Genomic DNA, 17,011 nt, shown 5'->3' with positions numbered 1-17,011 from the left:
TATGCAAGGCCACCTGGGTTGGCTGGTAGACTGTTTACTTAGCCTGATAGGGCAGAGGACACTGTCTCAGCTGAACTATGGACACGCACACACATACATTTACACTGATAAGCACTCGCACATCCCCCTTCCGCTTCCAATGCCTTCGATGCTTGTTGCCTCCTGGGAACACGAGGCGGGTCTGGCCTGCGCTAGAGAGTTGGCGCAGTGGCAGGATGGCTGCTGTGTTGCCTGGGATTACTCCTTATCCCCTAATGTTGTGCTGTGGACATTTATGTGCTTTCTGTGCAGAGGAGTTTTTTTGTTTCCTGTTCTCATGCTGTCCTCCTATAGCCCAGCATGAGTAGAGGTCTCTTTTTTTCCTCTTGTACTTTCCCATTGTAGTGTACATTTCAGTGTTTTTTCTGTAATGCAACCGCTCTGACTTGTATCCCCATGTGATGTCTGTGTTGTGTGTGTATGGTCGAGGGGCGGGTTCATTCCACTGCAGGGCAACCTGCCACTGCATGTGGCGAATAAAATTTGAACTTGAACTTTAATAACTTTGTAAAGGTACCCCTGTACCAGTGCTGATGCAGGGGAATGGCAACACCCATTGTTCAGGCAAAGAGATCTGCAAGTCTTCAGTGCAGAATGGGCAATGCTGAATGGGTACGGGGCTGTGGGGACCTTACAAATAGCACAGGAAACAACCATAAACTCGGCTCAAAAGAGGTCATCATAGCCACTTGAGTTTAGAAGTCATCAGTTTTGAATTTGGGGCATTTTCCTCGCCCATTAGATTACGAAATGCAAAGAAAAACATTTTGTATTGTATTAAAAATTAAATCAGTGATGGATTACCTAATTTGAATATTTTTTACTGAGGTAGGCTCATAGAAGCTAGAGCAGTCACTGTCTGGTGGCAAATGAAAATTCCACACTTGCTTTGGTTTTCACTTTCAGAAGCTACCTCCAGTCTTTTAAGTATGTTTTACACTAACCAGCAGCTGCTGAAAGGTTCATATTTACAAAAATAAGAATCTCACACAATGTTCAGCCATTACTGCAATCCTCTTTGTAACACTCAGACACACAGCTAACCACTTAAAACGTACCTTAACGGCCACCAGCATCTTGTCCTTAGTGGGACTGAGGTTGTAACATTCTGCCAAGAAGACTTTACCGAAGGCTCCCTCGCCCAGCTCTCTTTTCAGGATGATGTCTCTCCGCTTTATATGCTGGACAACTAAAACCAAAGAAGAAGAAATGATGACAGATTTTAAAAAAACAATAACTTTTTTGAGAATTTCAGTTAGACTTTCAGACATTTTTATGTGTTTAATCGCACAGAAAACGTGTTACATTGGCAGTGAAATGCTTTTATCAAATCAAAATGTTACCAATAACTAAACTAAAAAGGAAGGAAGTTGTAAGGCAGAGAAGGGGAGACAGAACATAAACAGTATTACTGCACTGGAAGCTGGACATGCAGCTATATTGCAGTATTTTAAATTCCAGACAAGTTGGCAAGATTTCTACAGAAATATTCGTGCTGACCCACAGGGTGGTGTTTACAAAAACTGGCACCAGACATCTTAAAACCAGTGTTTTCTGTAATGGTGAAAGCATTAAAAAAATATACTGAATATTTCAATATTTTTCTCCAAGTGTGATCCACCTCCAACAAGATGTATGATAGTGTCAAACTGCAAGGAAAAATGTTTTATCTAACTTTGGAGCTACTCAAAGAACACTTGGAGCATTACAGTTCAAGTGGTTTTAAATCTTAGAAGTGCAAATAAACTGCCAGGTGACACTGGACCTGCTGAGCTATAAATCTCTTATCTGGATTCCTCGGTTTTACTGTCGCCACTGAAACGCCACAGGAGGACATTTTCTAATGAGAACAGAATTGTAAAATTTTACTCTTTGAGGAACATAAAACAACTGGCTGAGCAGAGCGGGAGAAAGCAACGTCTTTGTCTTTTTCTGTTACCTGTAATAACTTACTTTAAAGGGATATCTTTAGAGTTACGAGGTAGTAAAGTCGGTATATTTTTCTGTTGAGCGTGTGACCTTAGATCATTTTCACCCCTTTTTGCAATTGCTTGCAATATTTGTGAACCTAGAATGGAGGCTTATTCTTCTATTGATTGGCCTGGTGGAAAACGGGTGGATCTTGACTTTTGTCCGCAAAATAACAGGCTGAATAACTCAAAAGGAGATACAGGAAAAGGTAGAAATAGCACGACAGAAAGCTCTGTATGAAAGAGCTGGTGAGGCGTAGGAGTTGCTGGCTTCTGATAGACCTACTCGATGTGCCTCAGTACAAATACTGATCACACAGTTTCACAACAGATTTAAATATATATATATATATATATATATATATATATATATATATATATATATATATTTATATTAGGGGTGCAACGATAGTCGTATCGATATTGAACCGTTCGATACAGTGCTTTCGGTTCGGTACGCATATGTATCGAAAAATACAAAATTTGTAATTTATTTTATCAACTTTCCTTCTGACAATGCTGTCTGTGTTGAGCGCTCAGTGAATCTGCGTTCGACTACTCCGCCTAGGCTGCACTGTCAAGCGCAGATCCACTGAGCGTTCAACACAGACAGCATTGCCAGAAGGAAGAGCGCAGGGAAAGCTAGCAAGACAGAAGTTAAGCTCTCCTTGCAACATGGCAAATTGAACCTCATTCAGGGGCCCGTTCTTCGTACGTAGTACTACATCCAAGATCAAATGACACATCCAAGACCAAATCATCGCGCTAACCGTGAGCTCGCTAATCCGGTTCTCCGAACACACCTGCTGTTGACGATTAGTACAGCTGGATGAAGTAATGTGAGATCACTGGGTGTCGTAAAAGGGGCTACGCATCGATAGTAGAAACATTGATCGGCAACCCTCTGATTGGTCGGCGAAAATGTCGAAGGAGCGCGCTCGGTATTTTTCGGCAGCAGAGCAAGAACTCTTGAGTGAGGGATTTCAGGAGTTTCAGAGTTTAATTAAAACGCAAGGGAACACTGCAAAGGCTGCAAAAGCAAGGAGAGAGGGCTGGCAGAAAGTTGCTGACAAATTAAACTCGTAAGTAATTTAATAATAATAATGGAGTGGATTTATATAGCGCTTTTCAAGGCACCCAAAGCGTATGACAATGCCACTATTCATTCACTCTCACATTCACACACTGGTGGAGGCACCTACAGGTGTAGCCACAGCTGCCCTGGGGCAGACTGACAGAAGCCAGGCTGTCATATCGCGCCATCGGCCCCTCTGGCCAACACCAGTAGGCGGTAGGGTAGATTTATCATATCACACTATATTATCCAATATTATATTACATTATATTATATTATGTTATATTATATCCCCTTTCACATTAGAGCCACAACAGGACCCACTAGAACATGGGAACAAGTAAAAGTGAAATATAAGAATATTCTACAGAATGGTAATATTTATCACTTATATTGCTTTTAGTCTCTTACAAAGAAACCCTGAAATATTCTGTTTATTTGTTCATAACAGCAACCAAGAAAAGGGCAGAGCAAAAAAAGACAGGTGGTGGTCCTGCACCCCCTCGTCAACAAGTTGGTTAAGTAAATAATACCCTCACGGGAAAATCGATATCTCTCTATGAGCACACTGTCGCGCTGAGCTAAAGGATCCTGTCTATCCCGCAATATACGCTGGATTCTGAGGACTCTCCTTATCAATCTTGCACCTTCCGCAATGGGTTGCTCGCGTAAACGGACAGGACATGGCTGCGACAGGCTTCCCAAATCCACCTTCACTTTTATAGCCGTGGTCTCTCATCTTGCTTACACGAAGTAATTTGCAATTACTACTCTGAAATATGAATTACATCTGTAATAATCACATACATGTAATAGAATGTTAATAGTACATTTCCCTTTTTTAGGGAATGACCTGTATGTATCTGTGTGAAATCAATAAAAGGATCAAGTGCTGCATTATCTTTGGTTACATTGATGTTATTTATTTATGGTGAAACAGTGGTGGAATATCGCTGTTGCTTTCGTATAAATGAAGCGGACATACCTGCGTGGCCGCGATCTAATCCTGTTTACATAAAGTAAACCTGCTCCCGAGCAGGTTTACGCTTTTGGCTCTGTTGCTATGACAGCAAGTCCCGGATGAGCTTCGGGGAACCGAACGATCCAGGATCGTCAACAATCAAATCCAGCTAACTTACTTAGCGAGGTATGAAGAACGGGCCCCAGATCTGGCGTTTGGAATTATTTTGGTTTTCATGTGACGTATGACCCTGAAGGTAAGCACGTCATGGACTAAAGTAAAACAGTATGTTGGATGTGCCATGCAATGCTCAATTACATGGGTGGGAACTAGTGTGTTAGCACAGTTAGCTCGTGTTGGCCGTCTAGCCCCACACACGGGCGATCAGGGGTAGCTCGTTAACGGAGATTTGCCGTGTTGTGGCGTTAACGTCATTTCAACGAGATTAACGCTGACAGCACTAGTGGGAACACAACGAATATGACTGCACATTTACGCCGACATCATCCTAGTGCAAAGACAAGTGGAAGCAGACAAAAACAACAAGCATGCATGCTACAAACTTTACCCGAGTCATTTAGACAGCCGTTAGCACATGATTCTCCTTATGGGGACCTGATATGTTTAATATTGTGGCGAGCTCAGACAAGGAGGAGACGGAGGTGTCGTTTGGTCTTGCTTCCCGTGAGCTAGCCAGGGAGCACAGCCGTTTATCGACATCTGCAGAAGAACACTGCCGCTAGCTAACTGCTCAGCGCGGCAACCGCACAGCAACAACAACACCACACAGGGCGCCCTCTGACCCCGGAAGGACACACCGTCGCAGCGAGAGGGCGTCACCCGTCACTATGGCAAACATAAATAAAACATAACTGTACAAACAGAACCCTGAACAGCCCTGACCCGCTACATAGCCCCCACCTAAGGGGTCTTGCAAATGTCCAGGTGCCTTCTTTAGGCGCACCGGCCGGTCACGACCGGCGGGGGAAAAGTCACTCGGGTCAGAACATGGGGTGCCACCATCATCCCACTTCTGACACCAATGTGGCGAGCTCAGACAAGGAGGAGACGGAGGTGTCGTTTGGTCTTGCTTCCCGTGAGCTAGCCAGGGAGCACAGCCGTTTATCGACATCTGCAGAAGAACACTGCCGCTAGCTAACTGCTCAGCGCGGCAACCGCACAGCAACAACAACAACACCACACAGGGCGCCCTCTGACCCCGGAAGGACACACCGTCGCAGCGAGAGGGCGTCACCCGTCACTATGGCAAACATAAATAAAACATAACTGTACAAACAGAACCCTGAACAGCCCTGACCCGCTACATAGCCCCCACCTAAGGGGTCTTGCAAATGTCCAGGTGCCTTCTTTTGGCGCACCGGCCGGTCACGACCGGCGGGGGAAAAGTCACTCGGGTCAGAACATGGAGTGCCACCATCATCCCACTTCTGACACCAATGTGGCGAGCTCAGACAAGGAGGAGACGGAGGTGTCGTTTGGTCTTGCTTCCCGTGAGCTAGCCAGGGAGCACAGCCGTTTATCGACATCTGCAGAAGAACACTGCCGCTAGCTAACTGCTCAGCGCGGCAACCGCACAGCAACAACAACAACACCACACAGGGCGCCCTCTGACCCCGGAAGGACACACCGTCGCAGCGAGAGGGCGTCACCCGTCACTATGGCAAACATAAATAAAACATAACTGTACAAACAGAACCCTGAACAGCCCTGACCCGCTACATAGCCCCCACCTAAGGGGTCTTGCAAATGTCCAGGTGCCTTCTTTTGGCGCACCGGCCGGTCACGACCGGCGGGGGAAAAGTCACTCGGGTCAGAACATGGGGTGCCACCATCATCCCACTTCTGACACCAATGTGGCGAGCTCAGACAAGGAGGAGACGGAGGTGTCGTTTGGTCTTGCTTCCCGTGAGCTAGCCAGGGAGCACAGCCGTTTATCGACATCTGCAGAAGAACACTGCCGCTAGCTAACTGCTCAGCGCGGCAACCGCACAGCAACAACAACAACACCACACAGGGCGCCCTCTGACCCCGGAAGGACACACCGTCGCAGCGAGAGGGCGTCACCCGTCACTATGGCAAACATAAATAAAACATAACTGTACAAACAGAACCCTGAACAGCCCTGACCCGCTACATAGCCCCCACCTAAGGGGTCTTGCAAATGTCCAGGTGCCTTCTTTTGGCGCACCGGCCGGTCACGACCGGCGGGGGAAAAGTCACTCGGGTCAGAACATGGGGTGCCACCATCATCCCACTTCTGACACCAATGTGGCGAGCTCAGACAAGGAGGAGACGGAGGTGTCGTTTGGTCTTGCTTCCCGTGAGCTAGCCAGGGAGCACAGCCGTTTATTGACATCTGCAGAAGAACACTGCCGCTAGCTAACTGCTCAGCGCGGCAACCGCACAGCAACAACAACAACACCACACAGGGCGCCCTCTGACCCCGGAAGGACACACCGTCGCAGCGAGAGGGCGTCACCCGTCACTATGGCAAACATAAATAAAACATAACTGTACAAACAGAACCCTGAACAGCCCTGACCCGCTACATAGCCCCCACCTAAGGGGTCTTGCAAATGTCCAGGTGCCTTCTTTTGGCGCACCGGCCGGTCACGACCGGCGGGGGAAAAGTCACTCGGGTCAGAACATGGGGTGCCACCATCATCCCACTTCTGACACCAATGTGGCGAGCTCAGACAAGGAGGAGACGGAGGTGTCGTTTGGTCTTGCTTCCCGTGAGCTAGCCAGGGAGCACAGCCGTTTATTGACATCTGCAGAAGAACACTGCCGCTAGCTAACTGCTCAGCGCGGCAACCGCACAGCAACAACAACAACACCACACAGGGCGCCCTCTGACCCCGGAAGGACACACCGTCGCAGCGAGAGGGCGTCACCCGTCACTATGGCAAACATAAATAAAACATAACTGTACAAACAGAACCCTGAACAGCCCTGACCCGCTACATAGCCCCCACCTAAGGGGTCTTGCAAATGTCCAGGTGCCTTCTTTTGGCGCACCGGCCGGTCACGACCGGCGGGGGAAAAGTCACTCGGGTCAGAACATGGGGTGCCACCATCATCCCACTTCTGACACCAATGTGGCGAGCTCAGACAAGGAGGAGACGGAGGTGTCGTTTGGTCTTGCTTCCCGTGAGCTAGCCAGGGAGCACAGCCGTTTATCGACATCTGCAGAAGAACACTGCCGCTAGCTAACTGCTCAGCGCGGCAACCGCACAGCAACAACAACACCACCACACAGGGCGCCCTCTGACCCCGGAAGGACACACCGTCGCAGCGAGAGGGCGTCACCCGTCACTATGGCAAACATAAATAAAACATAACTGTACAAACAGAACCCTGAACAGCCCTGACCCGCTACATAGCCCCCACCTAAGGGGTCTTGCAAATGTCCAGGTGCCTTCTTTTGGCGCACCGGCCGGTCACGACCGGCGGGGGAAAAGTCACTCGGGTCAGAACATGGAGTGCCACCATCATCCCACTTCTGACACCAATGTGGCGAGCTCAGACAAGGAGGAGACGGAGGTGTCGTTTGGTCTTGCTTCCCGTGAGCTAGCCAGGGAGCACAGCCGTTTATCGACATCTGCAGAAGAACACTGCCGCTAGCTAACTGCTCAGCGCGGCAACCGCACAGCAACAACAACACCACCACACAGGGCGCCCATGTGGAAATGTACATACAATTAATATCAGACTCCACCAACAAAAAGGCTCTCAAAACAATATATGTATGTGAATTTTTGCGTGTATTCCTATAATTGGTACCTTTTTCTTTTACCCTTGGCTTTTTGTGTTCATGTTCTGTTGTTTTGTATACTTCATCTGTTCGTATGTTGTATACTCATTGTTTGTTAAATAAAGTAAAAAAACAAACAAACACACAGGGCGCCCTCTGACCCCGGAAGAACACACCGTCGCAGCGAGAGGGCGTCACCCGTCACTATGGCAACATAAACAAAACATAACTGTACAAACAGAACCCCGAACAGCCCTGACCCGCTACAATATGCTGCTGAGAATATAGCCCAGAAGAAGTGTATAGTATAGCTTTTATTTTGGAAAGCGCCATTTCTCTGTAATAAACTCTCTTTTCCAAAGATGAGTGATTCCTCAATTCATTTTTTAAATTACTTTTGTTTCAGCAACATTAAATTTAAAAACTGTACTTTTGAGTTAAAATATATATTTATAAGTTTAATAAATGACAAATTAAAAAGGCATGAACATTTTTTTGTATCGAAAAAATATCGAACCGTGACACCAAAGTATCGAACCGAACCGTGAATTTTGTGTATCGTTGCACCCCTAATATATATATATATATATATATATATATATATATATATATATCATACAAGGCTGGTGGTCATAGCTTGCAGTGTACAGAATTTCTCCTTGCTATTAAATATGAATAAAGTAAAAGCTTAGCAGCAAAAACAGTACCACAGATGAATGCGCAAAAAAAAAATTTGAGGTGAACACCAAAATCAGATAACAACTAACAACGTGCAAATGGTGTTTTCCAGGAATTACTATACAAGATTTAAAATACTAATCAAATACCACTACCAATACTAATTGTTATGTACTAATCTTTATGTACAAATGAATGCTTGTTTTGAGTGGAATGTTGCACTACATGTTTGCTCTGTAGACAATGAATGAATGGTTACCATAAGGCTTGTGTTTTATCTTTTACCTTCTGTAACAGAGTCTGTATATTTGCAGGTATTAACGGTCCTTGGACAGTCATGTTCCGGTATGTGCAATAATAATAGACCATGATGCTTGTGGGACTGACGCAGTATTCTCAAAGTACATTTTCAGCCTTCCTATTTATTCTTGTTAGATAAATCACAGAGTCTAATATGTCCTCAGTGGACAAGTAGACTTCCTGGAATTGAATCCACCCTCCATCTGTGTTCTTCGTTTGAATCGCACTTGATGGTTATACGGGGGAAAGTATGTCTCTGAGGACTCAATTGCACAAGGTTATATGTAAAGAAACACTTATGTCTGCAGATAGAGAATAAGCTATTGCATCTGTTCTCCTAAGACTGCTGGATCTCTTTCTCTAAATGAAGAGGTTAATTAAGTCTACAATTTCCAGAGCTCTGCCTCTTGTAGTTACTGTCCGTGGGCTGGTAAACTCAAAAACTTGTGACTTTGATGATGATACCACGAGAAATCACCACTGTGAGGTGGTTACTGAGTTGAGGCGATTTGAGGCAGCTACCAATGGGAGTTAAGAATACTACAAACTGATTGGTTGGGAAAATATCCAAGAGCGTCCACTATTAAATTCAAGTAAATTTTGCTTATAGTGCCAGTTGACAATAATAGTCAATGTGAGGAACGTTATACTGTAAGGTAAAGGTAAAGTGAAAATCTCACTGATCCAACAATCAACAGCAAGGACCGACTGAGATAGAGGCGGAGTAGCTAGGGGCACACAGCCTCTTCCTGAAAGTCAACAAGACTGGAGAAATGGTCATTGACTTTAGGAAGGCCATCTGACCATAGGGGAGGAGGCTGTGGAGAGGGTCAGCTCCATCAAGTTCCTTGGTGGTGATGACCTGACTTGATCCACCAACACCATGGCCATCACGATGAAGGCAGAGTTCCAGCTCCGCCCCCTACAGAGGCACTGGCACGTCATTCTAATCTTCTCAGCCCTCAACACCTTATACAAGGCCACCAATGAAAGCATTCTTACCTACTGCATCCCAGTCTGATTCACGCTCTTGTGGGAGTTGCAAGAACAGTATGAAAGATTATTGGAGCCACCGTCACCTCCCTGCTAGAGACCTTCAACCAGTACCCTTACAAGTGTTCGGCAGCATTTTACCTCATGCTCCGTGGAAAAGAATCCTTAACAGTTCTGGCCCTCACCCATCAGCTCTGTGTCTAAAAAATTAACTGTAACATTCTATAAAATAAACTAACATAGCTGGAAAAACAAGACCAAACTTAAACATCTAAACTGCACTGTAATATTCATATGTTGCAAAAAAAGGTGTAATGTTTGCAGGTAAGTCTTCCATACAAGCTATAGCCAAATGCTGGAGCTTGCTATCAACCAAAACTTCTTGCAGCCATTTGCAAACCAGTCAGGGAAGATACAGTTTCTCCTTGAGATTGGTGGTTTCCAGATGGTCTCTACCCCTGTATGTCTTGGACCTTACCAGAACATTGTGAGGGTTTTAAGCTTACATCAACAGTTTTTTTTGTTTGTTTTTAAGACAAAGGCTACGTCCACACATACAGGGGTATTTTTGAAAACGCAGCTTTTTCTATGCGTTTGGGCCTTTCATCCACACATAAACAGCATTTTGGGTCACTGAAAACAGATTTTGAAAAAATTCTGCCAGGGTGAAGATTTTCGAAAACTATTTGTGCTTTTAGGTGTGAACGAGGAAAATAGAGATTGAGTGACGCAACGTCAAAGGTGTGCGCCGTTTTTGACGTCATGCTGTGTGCCACGTTAGTGTTTTTTCTACAACGGTGGATTTCGACAAAATACTGTTGCTGTTAATCTTACTATCTGCAGTTTTTACATGCTGACATATGCACACGCAGTTACTGTGCCTCCATTTAGAAAGACAAGCATCAGAGTGAACTTCGGACGTGGCTACATTCCACACAATCATTCTCACAACCCAAATCCCTATGTTGGTTTTGAATAACATTTGAAATGATGAAGGCACTTGAAAAAGGCACTTGAAAAGTAATACAAACTTTTCAGAAGTACTTAAGGTTTTGTGAGGGCACAAAACCCTGTTTAGCGTTTCCCTCCCAGGCTTCTAGACTTCTGATTTGCCAACATTTCTACACGGTTAGGATTTGGCATGTTCTTGACAGTGTTTGACTTTGCTTTTTAATGTGTGGACAGGATGTTTTTTTAAAAACAAAAAATCTCAGTTTTCACAAATACCCATGTAAGTGTGGAGGTAGCGAAAATAGGTTACCACCAAAACTCTTCCAAGCATTGTTCTTCCTGACTTTAAACTCTAAAAGGTCAGTTCAATTTGCATACTCTACATTCAAGGATCCCAATTATGTAGCTTAATTTACTACTTGTGAAAGAAAGTTAATAGGAAGCAGTGGCTAAAGGTAGTTCTCACAGCATAGGGCTATTATATTTCTAGAACATACAAGAGTACTTACCTCTGCAGGACCACAAAGCTAACATTGCATAGTTAGATTTATACCAAGTTATTACAGCTTGAATGTTCATTTTCTTCCCATGTTCAAACAAATTTCAAATAAAAAGAGAGCCTTATCACAATGTGGCTTTGCCCAAAAGGAGTTCACCAGATGCTTCACCAGTTCTCTCAAATATTTCCTCATTCAAAGACACAGATTACTAGCTTAGTCTGACCGTTCCTCTGGGTTTCTTTTTTCTCCATAACCATCTGGCCGTGAACATCTTGTGTAGGTGATTCATAAAAAAAGTCACCTGTTCCTCTGGTGTTTCCATCAGTTGGTATCATAACTACTATTTTTGAAATCGCTGTTAAATAAGAAAAAATGTCCCAGTTTTAAAGTAGATCAGAACAGAAGTGTGTGCAGAAACTGGCAGCCAGTTTGCAGGGTGAGAGCCCCACTAGGGACACCAACACATCACTGCTGTCACTGCCTCACCCTGTAAAAAGCTGCTTTCCAAGAGTGGAGAAAAACATCCTGAAGTCGATACACATACATTTTAATTCAAAATGTATTTTGACGGGATTTGATAGGCCAAATGTCTCTGACACTTCACCATCTGATAAAGGTCTGAAGGGTTTCTCGACTCACCCCACATGTATTTCATACTGATTGATATCTCCCTTTCTCACTTCCGCTTTTATTAAAGGAGTTATATATGGCATTCAGGTGCACAAGCATGTCAGACTAAAACAAGGAGAAAAAAAAATCAGAGCCAGAGAGGTCTTAGACCCTTTTAGCAGTTCATTGGGGCCATATTAGAAAAGCCAGACCAATGGAAAGGTAGGAAAAGGTAGATTATATTTTTGGCTTCAGACATGCACTTGTGTAAATATCATAAACATCACAGAAACTTTAAGCATTATAAAAACTGCTTGTCTTATACCTAATATTCATTTTTCTTTTACTTGCACTTTTCCGTCACACAGGATCATTCGAGGATCAGTGTTGGCTTTACTACCAGATGCCTGTCACATCGCTGCCATCATCCAGTTATTGAAGCTTATTCTCTTGTTGCACCCGTCATTAAGCTTCTTTGGATGAGGTAGTTGGTGAAATGCCATAAATGTAAAAATTTGAAGGTTGTCATCAATCAGCAGGTGTAGGCTTAGAAAGTTTTTTAACCACATAATACCAGACTAAAATAGTCTCCCTCGTCTTCCTTTTTAAAGCAGCTAAAGCACACTGAAGACTGTGTTAGATTGTAACTGTATCTTTTTATTTATTTTATCACTTGCTGTGATGTGAGATGATTAAATAATATCTCACATGTGTAAACTGGAAACATTTTCATATTATTTTATCGGTTTTATCACCTTAATATCTATATCTGTCATTATGCAAATTAACTAAACCAGAGCTCATTAATTGTCAAACTAACAACTGTTTTACCTAGTCATGCATCTAAAGCTGCTCAAAATAATTGGGTTGTTATATTTTGCTAGAATGAACTGAAAATGTGCCACAATGTATCAATAAAAAACAAATAAAGAAACACAAAAGAAATCGTCTGGTCGCGACCAGAGCGCATTAACGGGCAGAAAGTAGAATGTTACTCTCAATGTTGTTGGTGCATTTCAGGAGGATGCTGCTAATAAAGTTACACAATTACACAGTGAATGTAATTCTGTAACTTTTACACAATTAAAAGTTGTGTAAACTTTTAATTTTGTAAATATTTATTATTACATTTAAAAAATACCACAGTTTTTGTCTTGGTCGTATCATTTTATTTTGTTGTATTTATCTGCGACACCTTAAAGGCCGGTCCATGAAAATATTGTCTGACATTAAACTGGTCCGTGGCACAAAAAAGGTTGGGGACCGTTGCTTTAGGGGTTTCCATAGTGAGTCATCTGCCTCTATCTCACCATACCAAATAATGATATGTAATTGATGGAGGCCGCTTTCAATATAATTGTTATTGTTTTGTGTTTAACTTAACTTTAAAATAATAACTTTTCACTTTAGATTTGTACACACACTGAACTGTGATAACTGACTGTGTACAAAACTGCACAAATTAATAAAGTAAATACTACAACACCTCATTTGTATAGTTGTCCCTGCTTCCTTATTTCCTGGGTGTGAATATTTCATCTGGTTTGTTTTGCTCAGCCGCTAAATAGCTACCAGCCACCTCATTCCTCTCCACTGATGGGAATGAAGGTGCCATTATGGAGTGCACCTATTGATAGTGGCGAGGACAAGTTACTTTAACCTTCAGTTTCCTCTGCAGGCGGACTCGGGCTGCATCCTGCAGCCTATTTACCCAGAGTGGCACGCTGAAAAGCCCTGAGATTAAATCTCCATCCTGCAGCTCAGCATCATTCATTTGTCCTGGCTCACCTGAGGCCTCAGCGCCAGCAAACATTCTCCCTGGAGGCCGAGAGGCAATGCAGCGCTGAGATTTACTCAGCTAGTCAGGTCAGGCTGCTGGAGGAGCACAGATGTTTGGAGGGCTTTGTTCTGTACCCACATGTGTGTCTGTGTGCATGCATGCATTTCACCACAGCTACCTGCCAACTTTCTCCAGTGTCAGTATGTGCGTGTGTGTTTGTCTCCAACTGCCAACATTGTGCACTGATGTGGCTGTTTATGCCTCACAGGAGACTGAGTATTTCTTTGTATCTCACTAGCGTCCCTGAGTGTGCGGTGGGTTGATCAGTGTGCATCTACTGGACATTGACAATCTATCCTCTGCAGAGTGACTGCTTCTAATATTGAGAAGTGGTGGCCTAATTAAAAATGCTGAGAACGTCCACACAAATTCTCATTTCGGGCATCAGCTTCACATTCATTTATTTTGTCTATAAAGCTACTTTTAAGGAGATTTTGCCACTCATAAAACCTTTTTCTTATAGAAAACTAAATGGGAACTATAATAGGGTTCAACCACTATTAATTTAAATTTAAATTCAAATGTATAAAAAGCAAATGTTTTACGATATTCTGATAAGTACTGCAGTCCAAATCATTAGCATAAAAAACAAATATTATCACAAACACACTCACTTGGAAAAAAAACCCCCCTCTGTTCATTTACTGCCCTCCTAGATTTTATCACAATATAAATGTAGAGATCATTTCACTGAGACCACTGTAATTTACCTGTAGTTCAGTCTGCCTACAAAAAGTGCACCGCAGGATGTGAACAGTCAGAAGAGAGGCACTCATCCAGCAGCTAATAGCATACAAAAAGCTCACGCCATTAAATTCACTGCAACATAGGGGCTGTGTCTGCTGGCATCGTTGGGCAACAGTGACATGAACACCCGCATTTACTGTTGACTCTCTGTGGGTATCTACTCCTAACCTGCTGTGGCTGGCTTACTGCCGGCCTATGTGTTTGCTGCTGCTACCGCTGCTGCCTGGCATTAGTGAAAACTCTGGCTTATGTGAAATAACACCTACACATGACAAAAATAAAGAATGCATCACCCATAACATCATCCTGATGACACCAGCTTTGTTCAGAAATGATTAGAAGCAAGCACGTGGAATAAGCTGGCATTTTTTTCTTTTAAAGGTTATTTTATCATTCTTATTTTCACAGTAGCAAGGTTTTACTGGGGCACCTTTTCATTTCATTAGACATTTTTTCACATGCCCTCTTTCAAAAATGTGTTTATGTTTCATAATGGTATTTTTCCAGTGTCACTTTTATTTCTCAATGACGGTTATGAAAGAGCATAATAAAGCAGCCGCCGCCCCCTCACCTTTTCATCCAATAGCATGTCAGCCAAGAGCACACAGGCCCCCTTGAGCAAGGCTTCACTCAAAAATAACAGAAGTAGATGTGCAAAGAATGAAAGACCTCCATACACCTGGCTAATTGCTGTGGAAAGTGGGCAAGAGTGATGGGAATTTTTGGGCTATTTGACAAATACTTTGGATTGAATCATATCAAATACTGGCAAGATCACTGCTAGCCTAGTTTCACTGGAACCTAGGAACTGTTTTTGGTGTGGCAGCAGGTGCTGAGCTTGCTGAAGACAGGCTTTCAATGTGACTGGATGAAAAATCGATAGGGGACTGAGACTGGATCTTGGCATATTAATCAAAATTAGAAGATAGCAAATAAAACGAAACCAACCCCAAAGTGCCAACAACCTGCAATTCCTCATGTGGCCACATGAGGCTGGCTCAAAAACTGAGTGAATCCCCACAGAAATGAAAATGTTTTCTCCATGGCTGATTTCTCCTTGCATAACAACTAATGGAGTGTGAATCTGTTATAACTTAGTCATTCAAATCTTTTTAAGGGCTACAGTTTGCATTACTTGTCGTGAGTGACAGGTGGATGGCAACACAGGTAGCTTTAGCTAATAGTTGATTCAAGTCACTTAGCCGGACCTCTCGACTCCTTGGAGATCGAGCATTTTAATGGCATTAAATGACAAAAAAGATGGCTTGCTGTGTAGTTAAATGCAGTTAGCAAGAGCCTGTCCATGCTCCACCTTTGCTGAATGACACATTTTCTATGTGTGTGTGCCACTGTGTGTATGTGTCTGTGCATATGTGTATATCTATGCTAAATTTAGTGTTTTAAACCTGGCTTTAGTAACCATGCTGTTATTCAATAGCCATCTTTTATGTAATCTTTTCTCATATTGTGCTGTCACTCTTCTAGCTACTGTGGTTGTTTCTGTGCTGTGTGAACCACAGAACCTGCTCACACACTCACAGGCTAAGTGTGATACTGAAGGAGTTGTTGAGTTTTATTAAAAAGCAGGAAAAAGAAACACAGTGAAGCTGGACATTGGTGACAAAGGTCCAGTGTTTTATACAATATGGCCAGAATGAAATAAAAATGAATCCTAATTTAACTCATATATGAAAATACAGTCACAAAAGAAGGAAATGGCTGTTGTTTGCAGGTATCACACAATTAACACAAATTCTTATTTATATACTAATAGATATACTGCATATATTTACATATTTAATATTTAACAGTGGTGCCATACTATAACGCTTATTCTGATTGATTTCCTTTTGACAATAACTTCTCCCTAAGCACAGCCTTATTGTTATTGCTGAATTAAACGTTACGCTTTAAGCACTTAAGCACTAAGTTCTTAACACTTGCGGCTCATGGGAGTTTCTTTAAAAGTCTTAACTAGTTATAGTTGACATCCTGAAGGAGATGAGGCATGTTACCCACCCATAGATACAGTATAAATTGTGTTTGTATTATAAAAGCAGAAAAGCGCGTTTATGTAACTTTGCTTGGGAAAATTGGTGTTATTTAGATTTGTATTATTCTGTAGCTGAAATGCTGTGGGCTGGGTCCTCTGTGATGGGAATTAATTATTCATTATGGTGCTGACCTGTCAACACTGACAAGAATGTGTTATTTAAATTCAAATGCACAGCTGTATGTTCCTGTGTTAATACAGAAAACAAATCAGTGTTGGTGTACTTTAATACTCTCACACTCCAGTATATGTCCCAAGTTATAATGCTGCGAGCAATTAATTTCAATTTATAATAACAGGAGTAAAAAAAGAACTGGATAAATATTTCTGTATTTTAAGTGTGTTTTAGATTTCTTTCTGGTTTTCTCAATCGAAAACCTTGTGAGATCTTCAGCAAATCTACTTGTAGGTTTTTGTCTTTCAGGAGACAGTTTTCACTCAATTTTATCAGACATGAAGAAGCATCATTTCAGATTTTGTTCAGCAAAGAACCTTCCAGGTTGAAGCTGAAAGGAAATCA

The 17,011-nt window shown here is 42.8% G+C and overlaps 1 protein-coding gene across 3 annotated transcripts in view; it reads right to left on the bottom strand.

Moving 5' to 3' along the window:
• Positions 1-17,011, bottom strand: part of ntrk3b (neurotrophic tyrosine kinase, receptor, type 3b) — a 224,195-nt gene that overhangs the window by 32,558 nt on the left and 174,626 nt on the right. For all 3 annotated transcript variants that reach the window (XM_004539757.2, XM_004539756.2, XM_004539758.2), the window contains one exon: positions 1,098-1,228. In XM_004539757.2, the coding sequence (XP_004539814.1) occupies positions 1,098-1,228 (131 nt within the window). The remainder of the gene's footprint in view (positions 1-1,097; positions 1,229-17,011) is intronic.

Source organism: Maylandia zebra, linkage group LG1 (genome assembly GCF_041146795.1).
Source record: "Maylandia zebra isolate NMK-2024a linkage group LG1, Mzebra_GT3a, whole genome shotgun sequence".
Classification (NCBI taxonomy): domain Eukaryota; kingdom Metazoa; phylum Chordata; class Actinopteri; order Cichliformes; family Cichlidae; genus Maylandia; species Maylandia zebra.
This window is presented reverse-complemented; position numbering and strand designations above follow the sequence as displayed.